The sequence below is a fragment of the Apis florea genome, unplaced genomic scaffold (assembly GCF_048593485.1).
Source record: "Apis florea isolate Af1SG1 unplaced genomic scaffold, ASM4859348v1 contig_3803_pilon, whole genome shotgun sequence".
Taxonomy (NCBI): domain Eukaryota; kingdom Metazoa; phylum Arthropoda; class Insecta; order Hymenoptera; family Apidae; genus Apis; species Apis florea.
The window spans coordinates 2,141,892-2,166,438 of NW_028256864.1; the positions used below are offsets into that span (position 1 = coordinate 2,141,892).

The 24,547-nt window shown below is 35.8% G+C and overlaps 1 protein-coding gene across 4 annotated transcripts in view; it reads right to left on the minus strand.

The window, feature by feature from the left end:
* The window catches only part of LOC100863240 (temperature-induced paralytic E), an 86,198-nt gene that overhangs the window by 19,550 nt on the left and 42,101 nt on the right, over positions 1–24,547 (minus strand). The window contains exons 1-2 of one of the 4 annotated variants that reach the window (XM_086916702.1): positions 11,481–12,039; positions 6,614–6,931 (exon numbers count right to left, since the gene is read on the minus strand). The exons of the other annotated variants lie outside the window; for them this stretch is intronic. Of the exons in view, the coding sequence (XP_086772828.1) occupies positions 6,614–6,818 (205 nt within the window). The 5' untranslated portion in view covers positions 6,819–6,931; positions 11,481–12,039. Of the gene's footprint in view, positions 1–6,613; positions 6,932–11,480; positions 12,040–24,547 lie in introns of those variants that run through there. 4 annotated transcript variants of the gene reach the window in all.

The following is a 24,547-nucleotide window of genomic DNA, read 5'->3' on the forward strand; positions in this document are numbered from 1 at the left end:
GAGAAGGTGAAGTTGACCAGGGAAGAGAAAAATGCATGGTGACTTCTTCGAGAATCTTGAGAACAAGGAAACTATAGCAAAAAGTTTTTAACATGGTCCCTGAGGCAACTTAGAAATCCTTGCCCTGACCTCCTCTTCCTCCTCGAAACTTTCATAGAGGAAAACTCTAGCAATGATGTAGTCGTCACAGCTTTTGGATAATGTCCAATTTCCGAAGTTTTAAAATGCACATCATTACGATTTTAACTGGTGGTGGCTCATATGGCCAGTCACAGTGCGAAAATTTCGAAATTAAATTAATAAATTTAGCGAGATTCGTTCGATGAAAAATTTGTTTCATCGAACAATTAATGAAATGTTTAATAAAATAATATTTTTAAAAATAATGGTAGTGGAGATTTCGAGTGATTTTCAAATTAGAAAAAATTGAACGATCAGTTTATTTCTGAATATTGTGCGTAACTTAGACAGAAATCTTAATTATCACTATACTCGTATTCATGTTGATGGTTAATCCGAATCGTTAACTAACCATGATTGCAAAGTTGCTCTCGTGTAGGGGGATGAATGTAATCTAACTTCATGCATTTTCTTCCTTGAGCAAATTCGTGTTCTCGGTAAAATCCTATTACGAGATATCTATGTGAAATAATCTTGGCTGGTATAATTATCGTTATCAATTGCAGTTGAGGTGCCGAACAACATTATCATTGAATGACAAATCTTCGAGGTGACAATTAACGAGATAACGCGAATAACGAGAATTGTAGAATATATTAAGCTATAAGACGTTTCACAATATTTCAATAATTAAAATTTTTAATCATCTTTCAATTTACATGTAAATTTTTTATGGAATTCGTTTCAATAAATTTTATTATGCTTTAACGAACGAAATAAATACGTATTCAAGGACTCGAATGTGTGTATATGTGCACAGACACGTTTAAAGATACGTTTAAAAATTTATATCAGATTTAATGAAAAAAAGTTGCAATTTAATCAAGTGAATCATTTGAACGAGCATGAATAATAGAGAAGACCAAAAGTGCGATATAGATATGAGTTTACAGAGAATAGGAAACCATAACGATTAATAGAATATGAAATAGTAACGGAGATCAATATGATATATAGTGTTCAGAGAAACGAAACTCATTCGCACATACACATATACATATATGCAACAACGTTGGAAGAATTGGGAATTGCAATTTAGTGTACGTGTACTCATTGTGAAATTTCATTATATATTTTAAAAAACGAGACGATATATATTTAAATAATTTAATTTTGTAAATTTGATGAATTCAAGAGTATTAAGAAAATTTTAAAAGTATTTGTTAAAGCGTAATACAAATTTGTGATTTTAATTTTTTAATTCATATTTCACATTTCGCAATTACAATTAAATTATAAACTTGTATTAATTCAGAATGAATTAACATTTTTCAATAATTAAGAAAATTATTTAAGTTTAATTATCCGTAAAATCCCTTAATAACATAGAGCAATTTTTTTAGCCAAATATCACTTTGAAAGGTTGAAATCAATCTTAAAAGGTTTCAGTTATTTTTTTCATATTTTTAAATATAACTTTGTAACGACGCATGATAGAGGAAAAATTTTAGTACATAAAACATAGTCCAGGTTTTAATACTCTATCTCTCTTTATTATGAAAAAGTAATCTAGAGCAAAATTGTATTTGAAGGATAAAAAACAGCACAAAACTTTAGAACATGATTTTGAGATTTTCTGTCAAAAAATATAAATACATAATATAATTCATTATACCTCTACACATACATAAATTTTCACCAAAATTTTCATGTATTATTATAGTTAAATAAACTTTTTCTTAAAACTATACGTATATAAAAAATTGTCCGATTGACCGTACACACAACAAAGTTGAAAAGAAAAAATAACCTTCACTATTTTCTTTTCGATTATTCCAAATCAATTCCAATTTTTCCAAAATTTTTTTTCATACGTCGTCCAATAAACTTAATAATCCTTCCAATTTCCCAAAACAAGTTGTCGAGTTGTTACGTTCAATTTAAAAAAAAAAAAAAAAAAAAAAAAGAAAAAAGAAAAAAAGATTTTAAAAGATGTGTCAATACTTTTGAGAGCCACTGTACATAGAACCCCGCGCTGCATGTGCATCTCGAAGCAGACGTCGGAACACTCGATCGTAAGAGAATACCTGCAGCGTATACGGCCGCTGGCATTCGACAGAGGACCTGAAGTGTAAGCACGAGGGTGACGAAAGAGGGAACACAGAGAGTGTAGGCACAGGGGTGGGCACACGTTCAGATTGCTCGAGACCGGCTCGAATACCGGCTGTGAATACAAAGACACCAGTTGCGTCGATCTTAGCCCTCAGTCTCCGTCTAGTGCCTCTTTAACGGCGCTATTACGTCGATATATCGATAACGTCGTCGTTTACCGAAGCTTCCGGGGGGACGAGCACAATTTGCAGACCCGTTTCTTGTCGCGATCGCTCGCGTCGATACGTGTATGGATTCGAGACACGCATAATTTTCCGCCGACATGTCTAGACGTTAATTAGAGGGAACGGTCTCTGTTTGGTCGAGACGAAGGAAATGTCAACCCTTAACGATCGTTTCCAATGCAATGCGGACGACGATTCGAAGGAATTAAGGAATGATTGCAGACTGTACAATTGAAATTTTGTTTTGTTTCTTTTTTTTGTGGCAAAGAATGAAAGAAAGATGGAATATTAACTCTTAACAGTTATTAATGAGATTGAGAATAATTTTTAAGGTTTGAGGAATTATTATATACATTATATACATATATACAATTGGAATTTTGTGTTTGGTCAAGGGTCATCGATCCCTAACAATCGTTTTCAATGCAGATAAGGATTTCGAGGTTTGGAGAACTATTATAGTCTGTACAATTGGAATTTTGTTTTCTTAAGAATGTTGTTTGGAGGAAAGACAATTTTTATTTCAACATCAAGTACTTCAGTATCTTTCATGTTTGTAGCTCATAGTAATCAGATTTCAAAAATGAAATTTTTAGTACAATGACGTAATTGTATATACAAGCGGTGTAAATCTATAAAATGTATTTTTTAAGTTTTCAATGAAGGAGTTTGAAGGTTTTTGGGGAATTATTGAGATTATAATTGGAATTTTATATTTTACGGAGGAGAAAGACGATTTGTTGGCCTTTATTTAATCTTGGTAAAATTTAATCCTCTATTCATTAGACTTTTATTGCGCAATTTATTCTCTGTATAACTTATATTAACATGCTATTATGAATATTTTTAGAAATTTGGTTGAAGTTTAGAAACAGTATTTATAAAGGTATTTTAATTGTTAATAATTTATGTACAATAATTTTAATTATTGTTATTACTGTTGGTTACGATTCTTCTTTATTGTTAAAATTTATAAATAAGCAGGAACCTTGTATTTATAATTCAGCAAAGATTGATCGAATGTTTTATAACGATCAAATATTCAAAGGGGTCAGCAAAATGATGCGTTTTCAATGGCAATCGATACCGTCATCCGTAAATATCCCAACGAATTATTTACACAAACGTCAAAATAATTTTCATATCGTTCAAGCATTGAATTATTCATAAAAAAAAAAAAAAAAAGGAAATCTCGATGAAAGATCAACGATACATCCGCTTATCACGACTCGAAAATACGATTTTCTGGATAAAAGAGGCAAAAAGAGGATTCGTACGGTTTATCGAAACATTGTTAAAGAGAATTATAACTGTCGCGTGGTTTTTCAATGTACTCGAAAAATTTGATTGACGGCATTGAACGTTGGCTGCTCCGTCACACGAAGTTTCAACGTTTCAACAGCCCAGAAAGCTCTCCCGACCTATCGACCACTTCTCCCTCTCGTTTTAACCCTTCTATTTAAATCTTGTTTCCATGAAAATCAACACCGGTGTATCTGTTGAAAATACAAACGGAAATCTCAAACTGATCGAATGGGAATATCGATATCTTGTTCTTCTTATTATCCTCGATTAAAATATGTTTGTACACATTTCATGCGAGATAAAAGTGAAAAAAATTGAACAATTTGAAAAAAAATTAAAAAATTGTTCAGTCAAAAGTTTGGTTCGAATTAAAGCGATTAATTTATTTCATTATAATGTAATTTATTTTGTTAATTTTTAATTGTTTCATGTTTCATATCGTTAAACTTTCATTGATCTTTCTTGGCCGATTATTTGCTTATTTTTCCCTTAATTAATTCGATATGATCGATATTCTATTATTTCCACTTTTAGAAATTTATTTCTATTTTAGAAATAAAATACAGATATACAAAGTATATAAGTAACTTTAGTTTTTCTTGTTTTAAAACGAAAGGATCGTTTACTTTTTATTATTCCCCCCCCCCCCCTCTCCTCCCATACTATTTGTTCTTCTTCGTTCTTTTTTTAAAATCAAGTGGGCGTTGTAACGATGTAAATCAATAAGGCACAACACAACAACAGTTATAAAAGCGTATAAAAATGACACGTCTGTTATGGGGAATAATATTTGCCTACTCGAGATATCAAACGCTTGTTGAAATGAATAATCATCAGAAACATATCGATTTGCATAAATAGCGTTACGATAACCATATTTGTCTTGAAGAGATATAATATCTCGTATTTCGGATGCTTTTGCAGATTCCTTTCCATATCTCGTTGGACGAGAGTAAAGTATTAATTAAATATCGATTATTTTTCCAACGAATATGGGATCTATCGTTCCGGAACGAGACAGAAATAACTTCAACGTCGTGTCGCCTTTTCATAAAACATCATGTCCCCTTCGTGGATACATTTCTGCCTCTTTCTTTGAATAATCAACGAATAAAAAAAAAAAAAAAAAAAAAAGAAAATCTCTCTCGACTGTAAATCCGGAATCGTACAGTTTGAATATTAAATTAAATGTCATTGCCTCCGACACGGGATATTAAATTCATCGTGCGAGGACCGTCTGTCTATCAAAACAGCCCTCGTTATACGACTCCGCTCGAAATAGTTTTCTCAATCATTCATGCAAATCGTATATTCCGGGGATGACCCTATTTCGTGAATTGGAAAGAATCGATTTATACACTCCTTCTACGCATATCCCGCCTTTATTGGCGGATAAGAATACATATTTTCGATCCTATCTCACACTTCTGTCGTGTTTCTGGTTGTTGGATAGAAGAAGAAAAAAAAAATATAGATTCGATAGATTTTTTTTTGATAGAAATTTTGAAGAGATTATAGTTTGTGAAGAGAAATTCAGAATTATACATTTTCTTTAGTATACATTTTAAAAGATGTATACATATATGTATATACAAAAGGATGCTCAATTTCTATTTATGATATTCCACGTTGGATGGAAATTAATCACGAACTTAATCGCAGTCTTGTATTTGTAAAATTTGTCATTGAAGAAAGCTTCAAATTGAAGACATCGAAGGCTTTCTGTCTTGTTGATTTAATTAATTCATAGATCGATTTTGCTTCTAATTGGTCAAATTAGAAGTTCATCATTTCATTGGTTGATCGTTTCATAAAGGATTTATCGAAATTATCGTTTGACATTAAGAAGTAGAAATATTTCCTTCAAATGTGTCAAATGTATCATTGAATAATGTATAAGGAGTCGTAAATAATTAATTATCCTTTGAATAAATTATTTTATACAAAGCATTTTAACCATTACTATAATATTTATTTCATGAATTATAAATATTTTGATGCGAAATGTGAAATATAATAAAATTGCATAAAAGAGAAATATTTCCGATGTTTGATATCAACGTGTATCGTGCATCTTTGTTAAAGCAAGTACAGTATTATTCCTAATACTCCTTTACATTGCTTAATGCACATCAAACATACAATCAGTACACATACAGCTACATGATACTTAATCTCACACACCATCGAACACATATATGAGGAATTATCGAGAAAGTACGAGAGAGAATAGAAAAATAACGAGTATAAGAAAAAAACGATTCAGAGCAACGCTTTGAAAGAATCTACAATTAATGTAATGAAACGTGTTGAAATGGAAAAAATTATTAAAAAAATATTCCATAAAGTATATGAAATTAAACAATACAAATCCACTATAATAACTAGTAACGAAATAAGAAATTCATAAGAATTAACAGGACGCTATTGACAAAAGCCTGAAATAATCTCTTAAAATCTACATATCCAACGTCAAACATAAAACAATATACTTCCACCTTCATCTCAACTATATATATATCCAAAAGGAATAAAACATACAAGCTACCACATCATTATATCGAAGTATATATCGAATAACTCACGTATAGAATCCAACAAAATGAAACAACTTTCAAAGACTCACATCTTTCCAAGACTCAATCGATTCAAACTTCGTGGTTCACGAATGGTGAGGGAGAAAGAGTCCGGTCTCTTCAAGATAATAGAAAAAAGTGGTTCTCTAACCGAGAAAGAGAAAGAGAAAGAATAGGGGTGGGGGGAGTTAAGTTCTCATGCAACGACACAACGAAAGCAAAACACCGATCGGACGAAAGAGGTTTGACGATGTTTGAGATGCGACGATTGTTCACCTCTCCTTGACTCAACGTTGACAGTGATACACTCGGCTGGCCGAGTGTCGAACTGCATGAAGATGGTGGTGAAGGCGGGGTCGATGACGAAGGGGACCAAGAAGAGGAAGGCAAAGAGGCTGAAGGTGCTGAGGAGGATGAAGAACGCGGTCGTGTAGAACAGCAGCTTCTGCAGGAACGTCTGCTTCTCCTTTTCCTCCGCCATCTCGGAGAACAAACGGCAGTGCTCGTTTCAGGGATGCACCTAGTTGACGTCGTCGTCGTCCTCGGCGTGCTCGCTGACCGTCGTCACGTTGGACGTCGATGAGGCGAAACGATCTGCGAATTCGTCTCGTGTTTCACACATCCCCAACCACCCCTTTACTACACTTTATCGCGTTTCGAGCGATCGAGCTTTCTCTGTTGAGACGATGCTGGATTTGGACTGGTTTCTGATAGATTTAGAATTGATCCAGTTTCGATCGATTGAATATTTTGATCACTCCTTCAGTGGACTTTATCTTCTAGGGCAGAATTTATGAAAGTTTTTAGAAGGGATAGAAAGATTATCTCTGAGACGATACCGTCACTTTGTTGTTAGATGTTAATTGATCCAAATCAAGATGTTCCTTGAACTTTTAATTCAATCAAGAATTTATCTCGATTGGTTTCGTAAAATCTTAGAGAAAGGAATATATATGTATATATCGAACTATAAGAGAATAGCGAGCCGAAGCTTTCTTTCTTGTTTCCAAGCAAAATTTATCGAGGCGCAATAAAAATCCGAAAGCAATTCCTACCGTGACTTTTCACTTTGTACAAGTGATTCCTATATTTCGATCCCGGTAGTTTGAAACGGAGCTTTCTATACTGGGATTCGATAAATCTTCCCGGAAGCTGTGCGATTCTCGAGGCGATATCGATTACGCTCTCAAGATCTGCTCTGCTCGAATATTTCTATGAGCAAAATATTTTTGTTTCGATAAACGTCAAAGAAAAGAAAAAAAAATGTGCAAAAATAATCAAACAAATCTCTTGTCAAATATTCTTAAATTCTTAAATCATAATAAATTTAAAGAGAAAATTGGAATACCTCGGTCACCTTATTATCTTGCAAATGATACGAAGCCCCTGTTATTCTCGAATTATCATTCGCCATTCTCCAATCCGCCATTTATCCAAAAGGCACGTGCCAATTTCATAGTATTAGCCGTAAGAAATTACCATAACAATGGGCCAACGACGCGATACACGAGCTTTCCATTCACGTCCTCCATAATAGAGCCCGTGGATTAATTCTATTTGGATCTCGTTGTGCTCGAAACTTTTACGACGTTCCATCTATCGAGACGTTGCTTTTTCGGGAAAGTTTGATTCGGGCCGACAAAGTTCAAACGAGTTCCACGAGCACTTTCAACGAATGGATTTCAAACTCGACCAAGCTATGACAAGATAAAAAAATTTTCTCCGTAATCAAACATTCTATGAACTCTTTTCTAGCTTTCTGCAACGCGTTAAAGTACACGTAAACGGATTATGCATTGTGTAATAAATAAAAAAATTCAATCGAGGAGAGAGACTGTTAAAGTATTATTGTCACAAACGAGATTAAATCCAGTTAAAATTTTAGAACGAGATCCGAGACATAGAAAAATTCTTTCGAATTATTACGTACAAAATAAATAGCAAAATTGTATAAAAATAGAGTAATTTATGGTAGAAATGAGATCAGGAAGATTCTATGGCTCGAAATAAGACGAAAGACAAGAATAATGAAATTGTTTGAAAAATGTTCAAATACAAGTGAAATTAATATAATATATGAAACTATTTGAAGAAGGTTATTCTAATAAAATCTAAGCAAATTATTCTTAATATTATATTCAATTTTTATTCTTTAAAAACAAGGATTTAACGTGATACAATTTTATTCTACATTCTTTACTTATTTTCACCATATAAAAAAATTAACTATTCTCACTCTACTATTTATTCATTTTATTTTGAGTCATAAAATCTTCCTGACATTATTTGTACCACGAATCGGCAAACCACCCTCTTTAAAACAACTCAATACAAACTAAAAAAACTCGATATACACGACGAAAATCGAATCAATCGACAGAAATCGAAGAGGAAAAAGAATGTCACGATTTACACTTTTATAAGTTTCTTTTTTATAAGTTTCCACCGGTGAATCCAATAAACTTCCCCCCCGAATCACGATGAGGCGAGCGTTTCGTGAACGACAGTGAAACGTGAACAGTGTTTCTCAAAATGACAAAACGACTCGCGTATCTCAACGGGCGTAGCCTGTCCTTAAAATCCCTCGATAAACGCCCTGCGTCGCGCAAACTCCTTTTAACAAATCCCTCGAGAGAATCTACCAAACACGTCGTTCCATCCCCTCCCGCTTCTCCTCTTTTCCTCTCTCTCTCTCTCTATCTATCTTATTTCCTCATCCTCTGCCCTCTTCGCGCTCGCTCACAGGCGAGTAACGGAAGTTTAACTACACTCGACGGTTCCGCGCACTTTGGGCCGCAAACTACGGATTTGTTTTATTGGATTGCCCTGATTTACGGAGCGCTAGCTTTATGGAGATAAAACTTAAAAGCTTTCGCGTGGCTCGGCCTCTTCCGCCCGTGAGTCTCTGCTTCCATCTGCTTCTGCTCGCGCTTAAATGGGGGTAAGTATTATCTGGACGTTTATGACGATCGCTATTTATAAACTTCTGGGAAGAGCGATGGTCGAAGGGATCACCGCGTGGCAAGGGGATGGATGTTCAAGGTGGTTTTCCTGCTCGTAATTGTGCGATAGTGGTGAAATTAATAGCGTTGAAGATTAATAGGTTGATTAGGAGAAGATGGAAAGTTTATTCGCTTCCTTTCGTTCTGAGGAAATCGTGCAATTTTTTTTTTTCAAATTTGATCAAATTGTCCGGTTTAATTAAGCGTTGGAAGAATGTACGTTGGATTTACGTTAAAGTGCTTTGATTTCTTTGATGACGGGAAAATTTATCTAAGTTCAACTTTTCAATTTTCCATCGATAAGACTTTGAACACGAACAAATAACAAATAGGATTAACAAACAGGTATTCGTCTAGTGAATAACTTTCCTTGAGAAAAGAAAGGACTACTTGACTTGAAAAAAGTTGAAGGGGAAGAATGAAATTATTTACGAGATATCTTAATAACGGTAAACAAGAAAATTTCTAAGCTGTTCTTTTGTCACGTTCAAACGAAACAAAAAATGTTAAACAAAACAGGATACGTTATAGGGAAAAAGATATACTCAAAGTGTTATCGAAAATAACATTTTTCCCCGTTCGATTTTCGGTTTGCAGTGCAAAGAAACTAGATTTCACGGCCACAAAGTGCTCTGTGTTCCTTTATTGACTCGACGTGCCTCGTGCCGGCAAGTTACGTCAGAAAAAAACTCAAGCTAGACGCAGAGAGAGGGAGGGAGAGAGAGAGGGGGGGAGGGGAGGAAGACGAAGAGAGAAAGAGAGAGATAGCTCAAAGGAGTGTTTTGTGTGAAATCATCCTCATCGGTGTCCTTTGTCATTTTACATTTTTGCCCACTTTCATACGGCGACTGCCTCGCAGTGGAAAAAGAGAATTCCAGTTTATATTTAGATCTTCTACAACTTTTTATCTTTTACCGCAACACTTATTACACGGACGAGTCATTATTTTAACGTTCCCTTGACACTGAAACTACCAAGTACCACAAATTTAGAAATCCCTTTTACCAACGACAAAGAAAGTTTCTCACGTATGGAGAAATTCATCGAATTACGTTTAACCAACTTCTTCTTTCTCATCTTCTTTAAATATCTGGAATTTTTCAACTCGACTCGACTCGACTTTAATTTTTTCATCTCTTAATAAAATTCAAAGTGACTCGAGAAACGAAACAAGCTCTCGAAAAATTCAATTTCAAATATCTAATTCGAGAATCGCTCGAACTGTTCGATATCGAAATAATAAGAACATATTTTCCTTTCGTGATGAAATTTTACCTCGATTCACAGATTTGGATTACGACAAGCCCATTCTCTACCCGGAATGATCAAATTGTCCCGCGCCAACCCTTTCACGACAAAGCGGTGGGCGATGGGTGGAGAAGGGGAGGAGGGACGGTTTGCATTTACAGAGGCACTTGACGTAAATCAACATGCCTCGCATTAACTGTCCACGTTGATTACGAAAGGATCCAATCTGCGAGGGGAGATGCGTCACCGTTTGCAAATGGAAGCAGTCAGGCCTGCCTCGTTAACCAGCAATTAGTACATGCACGGGTGTTCTTTTTTAATTCGCGAGTTCGCGCATCCCCCTCCCCCCCCTCCCTCCCTCCTCTTTCCTCCCTTCCCCCTTCAGTTGGCCTTTCTCAATGGAGGAGGATCTCGAGTATCCTTCTCACCTACGGAAATTTAATTGAAGATTTTCGACTACCGTCTCTTGGATTTCCGAGTATCGAAAGGTTTTATACGGATCCACGAGAAGTTTCACGTGTTGCCGAAAATCCATCCCTCTTTGGAGGAAATTCGAGGGACATTCAATAGGAACCGTCGTTCGAAACTGGGCCAATGATTCTTAAAGATCTTCTAAAAATCCCACTCGTTCCACTCGACTGTTATTCTCATCTATTATTAGATAGAGACGTATCACCGCGGGATTGTACAGACAGGGTGTACGCGACACGGTTTGAATCGCGACCACCACCACGACCACCACCCCCTGACCCGTCCATTCTCCGTGAAGAAGCTCCACAAGGCTGGGTGCCGCGATACACCTCGATCAACCGAAAAGGAAGAGAAAGCTCGATTGCTTTCGCGAGTAAAAAAAAAAAAAAAAAAAAAAGGAAAGGAAAGGAAAGGAACCGTACCCCCTATGAAGAAGAAGAGAAATCGTCGGGGCTCTGCGCCCTCTTCCTGTGCCCCCGCATCCTGTCCCACCTCCTCCTCTTCCCGCGTTCTTCTCGCTCACACAGGGCCTTTCCCTCCCTCCCCGTCGCTCTTCGTCGCCGCACTATGTCACACTGTCCACCCCCGTGCACATTTGTCGCGCGATCTCGCGAATCACCGCGCCTCGATCGAACCCGCTCTTTCTCCGAACCGCACAGCTCTGGCCAGGATAAGAATAATCGGAAGGAAGAAGAGGGAGGAATAACGGGCCAGCACAACTTTCAGTCCACTGGTCGTGGCTGCCGCCTCATGGTCGTCGTTCCCTTCGATGTATCTCTCCTCTCCACTCCCCCAATATTTTCCCTTGACGATTCCTCTCCCCTCGCGGGACGATCCCCGACGACGATGATCGATTGTCAAGTCGGTCTTCTCCTCGATCAGTGTCGAGCTCCCATCGGCGAGGTTCACACGACAACGACGGTGGAATACCGCGGGAAATTTTCGTCCTGGCCGCGGCGCCGACGGATGCCGGGCTACTGCAGTCGGCCGAGCTTTTGGGCGAGCTTATTTTCGAGCGACGACAGCGCCACAGTGGCATCTGGTGGCATCGACCGCCGCTGCCGCCGCCGTCGACGCCGCCAACCGACCACGCTCAAAGCCGACACCAGGGCGTCCCCTGCCTATGCCTCGTCTCATCTTCTACGCCTTCCTGCTTCTTGTTTTCACGACCTTGCGCTTCCATTGTCATCATCCGCCGCTCTTTTTTTTTCTTTCCCTCCCTTGTTTGTTTCTTCCACTCCCTCTCTCTGTCCCTCTTCGTCTGTGTATCGCTGTTAACGCGTGCGAGCAATGTCGTTTGGATAATGCCAGATATATCTCGCGTTTTTTTTATTTTTTATTTTGGCCGCGAATTTTCATTGCTTGGTAGAAATCAGTGTAGCTAGCTACGTGTGCAAGGAGATGTATAGTTATTATTTCATAGAAACAAATTTTTGTTACCCAATTTATCTTTTAAATTTGTGTTTTCATTGTTTCTGAAAATGAATCTAATCTTTGTGAAAATTCCATTAGCAAGTGTTCTTTTTTTTTTCTTTAAATTATTTTATACACTTGAGAGATTAAGAATTTAAGGGTAAATTTAAGGGGCAAAAAAACATTTGTGAATTCGTTTATACTTCTTCTGGAATGAATTTTTCTTTTTTCGAATATGCTTGAATAAAAGAAATTTGGAATGATTGAACTTAATGTTGTGTTAAAATTTGACTTCCTTTTAAATCGACTTGTAAAATTTAAACAGATAAGAATTACAAATGGACACGATCCAATTATCGAAGCTTTAATTCGTTCGGCAAAATTTTCCATACGTAAGGATCGATAGAAGGACAATATTGGACGAGAGAGAGTCATAATAAGATCGTGATTGAAGTTAAAGAGACGTTATTTCTCGTAATTCACGACCGGAAATGGTGGAATTGGTTTACCAAGTTTCGTGAAAACAACCAGCATGATTTAACGCCAACCCATCGAGGTTTTGCTCGTGACCATTCCAAATGATTCATTCCTCAGACATTGCTATCTATTCTCTTAACAAACGCCCCCGTTTTTTTTTTTTTGTCTAGAAAGGTCGACAAAATTTGTGGAATTTCGGTTGTTTCTTTTTTTATCGGTTTGATAAAATACCAGGCTGGTTTGCATATAGACGACCAAGTTCATTGGAAATTAGCCAAGATATTTTAATAGATGTCTGATGTTTAAGGTCGTGTTACAACGTGCTTATCGATAACCGGCCATTGATGCTTGCTAATTTACATAACACCACTGCAGGGATTAGATTGAACCGTGGATACGAAATTATGCGATTGGGCAGAGCCGAGAATATGCTATTAAACTCGAAATCAAATGAGCAAAGATAAGTATAAGTGAAAAATTATTGGAAAATTTATTGCTAAAAGAATTTCTTAAATGCGAGAAAAATTCATTAGATTATGCTGCGTCAGACATCACATTTCATGAGATTACTACACGATGAAATTCTGCAACGAATCTCTCACATCTTTTTTGAACAAATTGGAAATTTGTTTCGTAACACAATGATATAAGATCTATTAGAATTAAAAATAATAGGATTGAAAAATTTAACCAAAGACGCTTCGTGAAAATCTGCAAGAGGCGTGGGATCTCTAGAAAAATATGATTTGATAATGAGACAAGTTTTTATCTTTCGGATTAAAATGAGTTGGAAGAAATTGGAAAATTGTCCAAGATCGCACATGCAACCCTCCAGGGTTTCCCTAATGACCTAATGCTGATGCAGCCCTGGAGCCGCGGGCAGAAACCAATAAGAAAGAAACCGGTCTAGGAGGGAGTTTGGAACAGTTGTAAATCGTATAACGAGGTTAGCCCTGGTGCAGCTATGCTCCAGACGAGGCTGAGAAATTAGTTTGTCCGGCACTGTAAATCGATCTTTTCTCTCAGGAATAGCGTTTCACTTATGGACCATCTATATAGGAATCTTCGTATTAATTTGATTGTCCGTCGATAACAGGATGAAACCACTTCGAAAACACTAATTGAAAAGTGGACCGAAATTAAATGTTAAATTATGGAAAGAATATTCTTCGTTTATTCACTATCCAGTAAAAGTTCGTTCCTTCATTGCTTTTAACATTGTGATTGAAATGAATTTATCAGTAATTAACTTTTCGTGTGGAATGTGTTGCATAAAAATAAATATTATAGAATTTTTCATTCTTTTACTTTTTCTAAACGATTAATTCGTATAACGAGATTACTTTTGAGAGAAATAAATTATAAAGATAGTGTCAAATATAATAAAACAATCGCAATTAGACGAACAATTTATTATTGTTTTATTTTGAGTTTTGTAAACTGATTAAGGGCAGTAAATGATACGAGCAATATTTCTCCTGAGAGATAATTGCGAAATCTCGGTTTTGAAATCAGTGAAATGCATGGGGATTTATAATAACCGTTTTATAATTTTATAATTGTTATTATTTTATATAATATAATAAATTATACATTCCGCATCCGCACAATAATAACGGATATAATTAGCAATGGTAGACAACAATATTCGTTATAATTTGTCTTTAAAATCTTCGGAAAATAAATTAATTATATTACAATTAAAATCAAATATATTTCTATCAATTCGTCTCTTTCATCGTATCATAATCAAAAACACGAATACTTCGTACCTTCATCAATATACTTTAACTATGATAATATAACTTATCTTTTCTGTTCTTTTAAAAATACGAAAATAATAAACGAATATTTTACTTGCCATAATATCTGAAATCATTGTTAGAACTATCGACATTGCACACAGATCAAAATCTTCGTTATTTAATATTTATTCCCGGTCTAAAAGTAACCACGATAAATCACCAACTCTAACATTTCACTGATACCAAAACTGCCGGAGAAACAAAATGTTACTCGTATCATTCACCGCTTTTAATCACTTTACAAAAGCCAACAAAGTAAACCCATTCTGAGCAGCGAAACGTGGTTGTATCACGATATCACGGCTACGAATTTCTGAGAATTGCCGATTTTCCCCGTGTTTCAAACTCGAGAATTATTCCATGCGGTGTTAAAACGTGGCCTGATCACCGTAACACGCGAATCGTATCGTACCAGTTTCAATGTGACGATGAAACAATTATCCAATGTCATTCACCCTTGATTGAACATGGGTGACATTATCTTATAGTCCCTCTAATACCATTTCGTAAATCTTTAAAACTTATTTCGACTAATTATAATTTCATCCTCCCTCATTGTATTTCCCTTCTGCCAATCATAATCTCATTTTCGATATTCAATCTCGTTATTGCCAATTTGGAACAGTTAAAAGTGTTATTAGTATAACACACAGAAAATTTCACATCATTGAGGCTCAATGTATGTACGAATGAATTCAATTTCACCGAATAATCGTCGAATAAACGATTTGAGCTTGGAAACATCACGATCCTCGCATTAGAACACAAGTTTCTTTCGTGCTTCTCGACCGATAATTTTTCGTTCGAAAGAGGAGGCTTTCTTTCTACTCGTCGTTCGTTAGCACTCGAATATCAAGTGACTAAGTGTTTAGTCTCTAACAACAGGTCGGGTAGATCGATGAAAACAAGCGGACAGGACGTTGCACTTTGGGAACAATGTCGTAACGAACCTTCTCCCGATGATCCGCTTCACCTCTTCGTATTGAAAGTGAAGTACACCCTCGAACTCTGCACTCGAAACTAGCTACGTTTGTTTCTTTACTGAGGCAGGCCGCATGGATAGAATACTTCTAACCACTTGATCATTCCGTATATCGTTACAGCGATATTCGTTTCCTCTTTTTTCTTCTTCTTCTTCTTTCTTACGAAAGCGAGAATCAATTTTTCTGTATCTGTGGAATGCAAGTCGTGAACTGACATTAAAGATGATTAATGTATATTGTAAAAATTGCATGGGATGATCTGTCTATGTATAAATTACACCATTGATTTATTTAATCATAAATTATATCACGAAATTAATAATATGTTTGTTTCGTTATGCATTATTTTAATATAAAGATTGTAAAAAAAGAGTCAGATTACCGAAGATAATTAATATAAGATAAAAATTGGATAATTGGACGAATGATCCAACGTGTGAGGATACTTTCTTTAATATATAAAATGGATGATATTTTAATATAATGAAACGAAGAGAGAGTCAAATTATTGATTATTGAAGATGATCAATGTATAGTAAAAATTGATACGAACATAAAAAGAAATATAGAATAACTTTTTATTATAAAAATTAGTTTTAGAGAAAATTATATTTCATGATTTGATATAAAAAAACTGATTTTAAAAAAAAAAACGAGAATTTAAAACGACGATAAAACTTCATTTCACCTATCGATAGTTCGTATCTCCGAATCAGCTAATTTCACTTGTGTTTGAAAAATTTTCAAACTTGATTTACTCAACGATGAAATATTAAATTTTAAAATATTTTATTCTACATTTTCGATCCATATAAAATCCATCGTAATATCATCGACCTATAGATAAAATAAATATAGTTTTTCCAAATAGTTATTACTACTGCTATAAGAAAATATTTATACACTTTTTTCTTACTTTACCTCGTTCATTTTCTCTCTAAAAGAAAAATTCCATTAAATCGATTAACAAAGAACTAGTCCTCGTTGGATTAGTCAAAAAAAAAAAAAAAAAAAAAAAGAACATCGAATAATATCCATTCCATTTCATCTCAACAAATAACTCCTCGGCGTTTTCGAATAAATTGGACTAATGAGACGTTTATCCTTCCTTTCAGTGTTCAGATATAATATTTAGAGGGAGAATGCACGATCGTCGTGTTCTCTTTTGCTCGTTAAACTGTCATCAAGTTTCATTCGTTCAAGGAATCGAGGAACGTTTATATATATATATTTGTTTATATTTGCTTACGTTGTTTTCGAAGAATCTAATGGATTAACCGTAATAAGAAAGTAAGTCATCCCCTACCTTCCCATAACAATTATTTCGAGGGATCCACGTATAAAGGAAACGTGTGCTCGTTCGATCGTTCCGCCAACTGCATAGAATATGTAAACAACGTGTTTGTCGCCTGTTACTGTCAACTCCTTTGCTCGTTTCTCCCTCGAAACGTTTGCAAATGGGAGAAATTGGAATCGTGAACCTTCTGATTCTGAATGTTTATGCGTAGTTTTACGACTCACCCTGTTTTATCGTACGTATTTCAAGAAAGTAATTGTTTCGTGTTACGGCTGATCAATGTGACACTTGAACTACTACTGGAATTCCTTCTTATGTATAATATTATCTTATGTATATTATATATATACGTATAGTAGATTTTTGTGATATAATGGTCGTAAAATTGAACGAGAGGCAAGATTTATAGTCGTTTTAGTCGCGTAAACGAATCGATAGAAAAGGAATTTAATATATCTTTATTACAGTTTTGTATAAATTTTCTTGAATGGCAGAGAAATATATACGAATGAAATTAATTAAACTTACTTGCATTTTCATCTTATTCTTAGAGCAGTCAGTGACGTGTGCTAGTTTTCGAATAAAACAGCCAGTTAATGCATTAAGGGCACGAAATTTCAGAATCATATCATTGTAGAACGATACGTGTTGCCGTCAGTGTTATAACATCTGCTGCTTTATCGTAGAAACTCGTTACACTATGGCGAAAGCTAAACAAACTCTGACTTCAGTAGTACAAGGAAGATATGGTCAGCCGAGAGTTTCCATAAGTAGAACGTGTTTACACAGAAGTTTCCTGATTCATTCATATCGAGTAACGTTTGTAAAATGGCATTTCGAGCAAATAATTTTATGTTAATTTATAAAATTAACATTTAAATTTTTTATTCCTATTTACAATTGTTTTCCAATTTGAATTAAAGGATGAATTTCGTCTAATCAGAGTCTTTCACTTGTTCTTTTCGTTTTATATTTCTTCTTTTACTACGGAAATATCTTTTTTTGCGGTGTTTGATAGCCCGAATCGATGCAGCGAGAGAATTCATTAAAGAATAATTACACAAAGAGTCATCTTCCTCGTCGATTTTAATCCGAGGGAAACTTCAACGGGCGAGCTCCCCTTTAATTATTTCACGGTATACGAAAAAGAAGATCGGTCTCGAGAAACTAACAACTTTTAACTAGCTTTTAAACTCTTTTGTTGGCCAACGAATCTTGTAATTTGTACGTGTAATTTCCAAAGGAAGATTCGATACGAATGAAAAGAAGAAGCGGATCTATTGTTCTTATTGTTAAATAAAGATCATTATATAAATCAAATTCTTGCCCCGTTTTAAATTATTATTTATTGTTAATCATAGATCAAACATCAGAGATCATTCTTTTACTCTTACACATCGCTCTTATAAAACACTCGATCATAAATAATTTCCTCTTCATCGATCGCAACTCGCATCGTTTCTTTCACAATAAAGATTCGTGCGATCCCAGAAAAGAACTAAAAAATCAATCCCGCCGATAAAAATTCGACGACACGGAAGCGGCAAGACAACTGTTCAGAACGCAATAATATAATACTGGCCGAAATTCCGTGCGCGGCTCGCGACGAATCACGTGCGTGGAAGTCAACAAGGCTTAGGCAAGAATGTCAGGAATTTTGGTAATAATCCACAATGAATTTCGAGTATTCGCCTCGTAGCTGTTCGCCGGATGTGACGAATGACTGCCACACTGTCTGATCCCGGATCGATGCCGTTGGAACTGGCTCGACTTTCCCTCTATCTCTCTCTCTCTCTCTCTCTTTCCGCGAATTCGCGATTCTTCCTCATCGCGAATAAACGCCTCTTTGACCCGAGCGATTTTCAAGCCTGCGGCGGACGGCGAGCGCGAGGCGGATTTCACAAAGGGGATGAATCGCCATTGTGAGAAACGCGCTTTGAGAGAAGCGGCTCGGAAGTCGCGGTGACAGAGAAAAGATTGGCCTTAACAATTTAACCTGGTGTCGTTCCAGAGAGGCTTGATTTGTTCTTAGGGTGATGGGCTCCTCGGGAAAATTGGCCGGGAGCCAATGAGCCAAACGAAATGTGGGCCAAACCGTCTTTCTCCTCGCATCCGTGCACGTTGTTTCCACGGATTTGTCGATAATCCTTCACGAGTATCCGATACGAGTGACACACTGTTTGTTATATCCTTCGTGTTAATTGTGATTGTGTCTCTGTCCATCTCGATGGCCTTTCTTCTTTTCTCTGTCGATGAAGTATGATTTCGTTAACGTAGAAGGAGATATTCACGATTAAATTCTGACGTTAGGCAGATCGAGAAGACGGTTTTTAATATTTCTCCACGAGAGAAATTCAATAGAAGAGTAGTAAGCGTAAAAAGTGAATAACGTAGGCTTACGTATGTTTCAAGTCAGTGGCCGGCACGCTATACAAATATGGGACATTCCCCGTAATGTCCATTGAATTTATCGATAATTCACGCAGTTAACTGGCAGCGTGTCAGATGCAAATGACATTATCAGGTCTTCGACAGCAGCAAATGGTCTTCCCATTTGCTCGCCACCGATAACTTTTCGCTGTCTTTCTCATCTCGAACTCGACACATTTTCTCTTTGTATCTTTACGTTTTCTCCCCTCTCCTCCTCCCCTTCCTTCATCCTGATTAAATACAATTCGCAATGCACACGGGATAAATCTATCGTTTGCATAGAGCGAAACTCGTTGATCATTCGGAGAGCAAGATGAATTTCCATCCGGGAGTTCCGTGTAACTGATTTCACGGAAAATCTGCATACATTACGCGATGCGTCAAATGCAAATGACGCCGATAAATCTAGAGCTAAGCTAAGCATGGTTCAACTGCAATTAGGTGGGAGCGCGAGGTGGACGTGGCAGTGACAAGTGCAACAAGAGCAACGATTAAAAAAAGATTCTGTACGGTGGATCCTTTTAATAATAATAACTTTTGAGTTCCTTTTTTTTCTAAGGATTTCGAAATCGTTGAAGAGGATATAATTTCTGAGGCGACGTGTTTAAATTAATCTATACTTTTGCATATCCCCTTTGCGTTCTCACATTTCAATTTTAAATGGAAGAAACAATTATTTTATGTAAGAAAAGATAATAAATAACATAAAAGTTTTTGGTTGTATTTAAGAACGTAAAATATAAATATTTAATAATTTTGACTCAAGGCTGTCTCATGCGTGCTTTCTGCTATCTTTCTGCGTTTCTAAACGCATCATTTTTCATCATTCAAAAAAGAAATCAAATCCTTGGGTGGCCACGTATTCTCATTCACACGATAAACCACTCTATCCCAAACGCTCTTCTTTTTCTTCACCTCGGTCATTCTTTTTAAGAAAACTCGTAAACATTTCGTTTCTCGCGGTGTTTTATTTTGATTCTCTCCTTTGTCTTTTCCCAATCAAAATATCGTCCCCATTGAAAATTCCTGGAGCAAGAGAAATTCTGACAGTTTTCGCCAATTACCACCACAATGATTCAATGAATAAACGCGATTTTCCATAAAAAAAAACGATTGAGAATAGTTACTGATTTAATTTCGGCGGTTGTGCTCGACGATGCTCGAACGAGGAGTTTTTGTTTCCCTATCGATTCACATTCACGAACCATTGGCGAAGAAATGGTTTGGACACGGTATCTATACACGAAAGCATAATTCTTGGGACGATGAATAGTTTCATTAAATCATAAATAAAAACGCGGCCGATACACCTCGTGATTCGATCGTGTAATTCAACAACGATAATAATTGTGAACCGAGAGAGCCGCGTTTTATATTCCTGCGAGTTGCAAAAGCGAGCGATTACAGCCGGATTGGACTCGAATGTTTCTCGCTGTGACAAATCACCGTGTTCTTGTGAAATTGTCCTCGCTGATTTTATTATCCTCGCGCGATAGAAATGTGGGGATTCGTGGGATACAACGTATGATACATTATGGCTGAAATTCATCGCGCCATTAAACGCCTGGATTATGTTATTTCGCCCCGCAATCATTACGATTACGGCGTAACGGTGTGTCCGTTTAAAATTTACGAGAAATTTGCGTCGACCATGATTACGGGATGAAATAAGTGTTTTGAGTTGTAAAAAAAAATGTATTTTCTTTAGGAAAGAAAAAGAAAGTAAAATTTTCTATTTAATTGTGAGCGGAAATATATATGTATTTATAACAAATTCTTCCACGATATTCTAGAGATATCTATTTTAAAAAATAATACTTATGGTGGAAAATAAATCGATTATCATAGATGAAAAATGAAATCTCGTTTTATAGCTATGAATTAAAAAACTTAGAAAAGTTTGATATTTCATGTATAATTCAGACACTCTCAATTGGATTTATATTGAATGATGAGAGATATAAAATTTATGTGTGTATAAAATACACTAATAATTAATAAAATTTGCAATTTACGATCTCATTTAGGTCTTTAGATTTTATTAGGTAAAAACGAAAAAACTAAAAAAATCTCGAATGGTTCTAATTTTTCGGCCAAAAACTGTATCTAACAATAAAATTCGAAATGAAACATATAAGAATTCTTAAAAATTTTTTTTCTAATTTTGTCAATTTCACCTTATTTTATTCGCAACTGTTTTTAATTACTTATGAACAAAGCTACTTATATGCAAATATTCGGAAACAATATTGAAATCCTTCTCTTTCTTTCCGTCACGTGTCAGCTTGAAAAGGAAATACGGAAAAAGCGATCGCAAAAACGACGAGACAGGTTCTTATTTTCGCACTGATGTACGCCTTCCCCGAATTTTCTCAACACTAAAAGTATTACCTCTCCTACACACGTGCATCGTTTACCATATCGATTGTATTTGTGAGCCCACGGAAACCTCCACACGAAACACCAATTCTCAGGAGGTTTCAACGCCAATTTCTTTGGCACGTGAACCAACTGGTCTAATTTATTTTCTTACTGCAGAAGCAACCGCCGGCCTTGCCAATTGGTTATTATTCACCGTGCAAAGAAACGAAACGGAGACGGAAGAAATTAAGTCATCGATATACTCGCTGCAATTTCATGATTCCTCGAGTCCTATTTATTTTTTGCAACTCCATGTGCACGTTTACTCGGTAAAAATTTTCACTGAAATACATTGTGGAGTGGAGAGGATGTCGACGGAACGGAGGTAAATAAATTTAAAAAGAATTTCTGTCCGGCGGAGAAAAATGTCGAGAATCTTTCGAGAGATAGATCGAAAGATTGAAATTATTGATTTATAACAAATATAATCTTCCTCGATGAAGTTGTTTGTTTTTTTTTTTTATCTTTTGATGATCGATCTTTCAATACGTTTTTACACAATTTCCCAATGATTATATGCCACATCTCGATAAAGAGGAAGACGTTTCCGTTATTTCCTTTTCTAGATAAAATAAATCAAAGATAAAATAAAATAAATCAAAAAAAAAAAAAAAGTAGAAAATAAAGATATTACAAGATAATTAATTTTACATTTTTCAATTTCAACGTGGCTAAAATTTTTCTTGAAACACTGATCACACTCTTTGTTAATAAATCAAAATTGGGACGTACAAATTGGAAAGTCGTGGTGGGGTTAAAAAATAATCATTGCAACCACTCTGTCACCAATAATAAGAACTCGGGGAATATTTCCAACGACGAAAAAAAAACCGTAGACAAAGTCGGTGTTGATTAATCGCCGGAGGCATCGTTTTTCGCCTCTTTTATTCGTCTGTTTTCCGCTCGAAAAACAAAACAAAAAAAAAAAAAAGAAACTAGGGACATGAGGCAATCGTAATAAAGCTTCTCTCGATACTTTTATTCATAAATAGTACTTCGAAAATTATAAAACCAATTTTCTTTATTATATTTCACTTGGATTTACACAGGAGATGGATCTATTTGATGGATCTATTCCATGTTGCAATTGAATCATCATTTGATCGATCGATCACTTTCCAATCATTGTGTCTTTTGCATTTCCATATTTCTCACCAGCCAAGTCTTGATCGAATATTTGCATCAGTTTCAGAATTAACGAAGTTACGATTAAGTTAAGCGAACATAATCTCAGTTACGCATTTAATCTTCGAATATTCCTTCCATTCATTATCTAGCCTAACTTAACTTCTAATCTAATCTAAACTCAAACATTACACAACAAAAACATACGTATAAATTGGATTCCTCTTTTCATACGGAAAGACACGGTTTATTACAAGATTTATTACCTTGCACGAAATGAAACGAAGTCATGATAGTTTGTTTGGGCTTTGGACGCAAACAAATTATTGGAAACAAATTATTTTCCTCTTTCGTCGCAGAAGGAAAGAAACGAATGGAACGAGATATTGAAAATTTCTCGCAAAACAGTGTAAAAATTGAAAGACGAATGTTCCTCTCGCGGAAACAATTTCTGAGGATATTGATGTCTGGTTTCTTCCACTTCCAACGGTGAAATGGTAATGAAAGCACGAGGCGAACTCTCTCGATTGGCGGGATATATACATAAATATTTTGTATAATCCGACGGTCGAACACTACGAATATTGATTACGGTATTGAAGGATATTTCCACCAGGTTTCCAATTTGTATTTTGTTTATATTTTAAATTTCTCGATACGAAGGAAAGTAAAGTTTATGGAAGGAATATAATTGTTTCTTATTTACATCCTGTCGTCGTCGATTTATGAATGAATGGAAAGGCGCGTGTCTCACCGACGCGAGAAAAGACGAACACTAGTTTTTATCCGTAATATTATTTATTAGTTATTTCCAATCCGAGAGGCAACGATGAAACTTCATAAAATTTTATTTCACTTTTAAGCGAAAATAAATGAGTATTTATCAAAGTAAAATTGAATTACATCTCATCATTCTCACTATGATCTTTATCTTTATAAAGAATTATCGGAGAATTTTTCAAAGATTAAAGAAAAGAAGCAATTGCGAATTTCAATCATAACGAAACAACCCTGTGAGTACTTTAACCAAACTGTCTAATACAAAAAAAAAAAAAAAAAAACTGGCTGTTTAAAGTCCTTCGAATCCGAAACTCGCGGCTAATTAAACCTATCTCGAAGATTAATTAATTAAAAAAAAAGAAAAAAACCAACCGTACTCCAAGTAATTTTCATTATTCTCCATCTGATTATCCCCACTCACCCCCGCAGCCACATCACCGCGCGAATTGAAAATGGGGGGGAAAAAAAATGCCGCAGAATCGAATTCCATCGCATCGACTGTCGGATCGATATCACTCCCCTCCTCCCCTTCCGTTAAAACTACCACCGTGACAACGGTGAGAATGCAGGCTAACTTCCACTTCCATTGTTGCAGAAACTTTAATCAGAGCCCTGTCTTGGTTCCATCCGAAATCGAAATCGAATGGTTGAAAAACGAGGAGGATCGATCGATCATCACGCCCTTCGACACGGATCCAATAAGAAAGAGAAGCATTTCGCCCCTGGCTATCGATCACGAGAGAAAGAGAGAGAGAGAG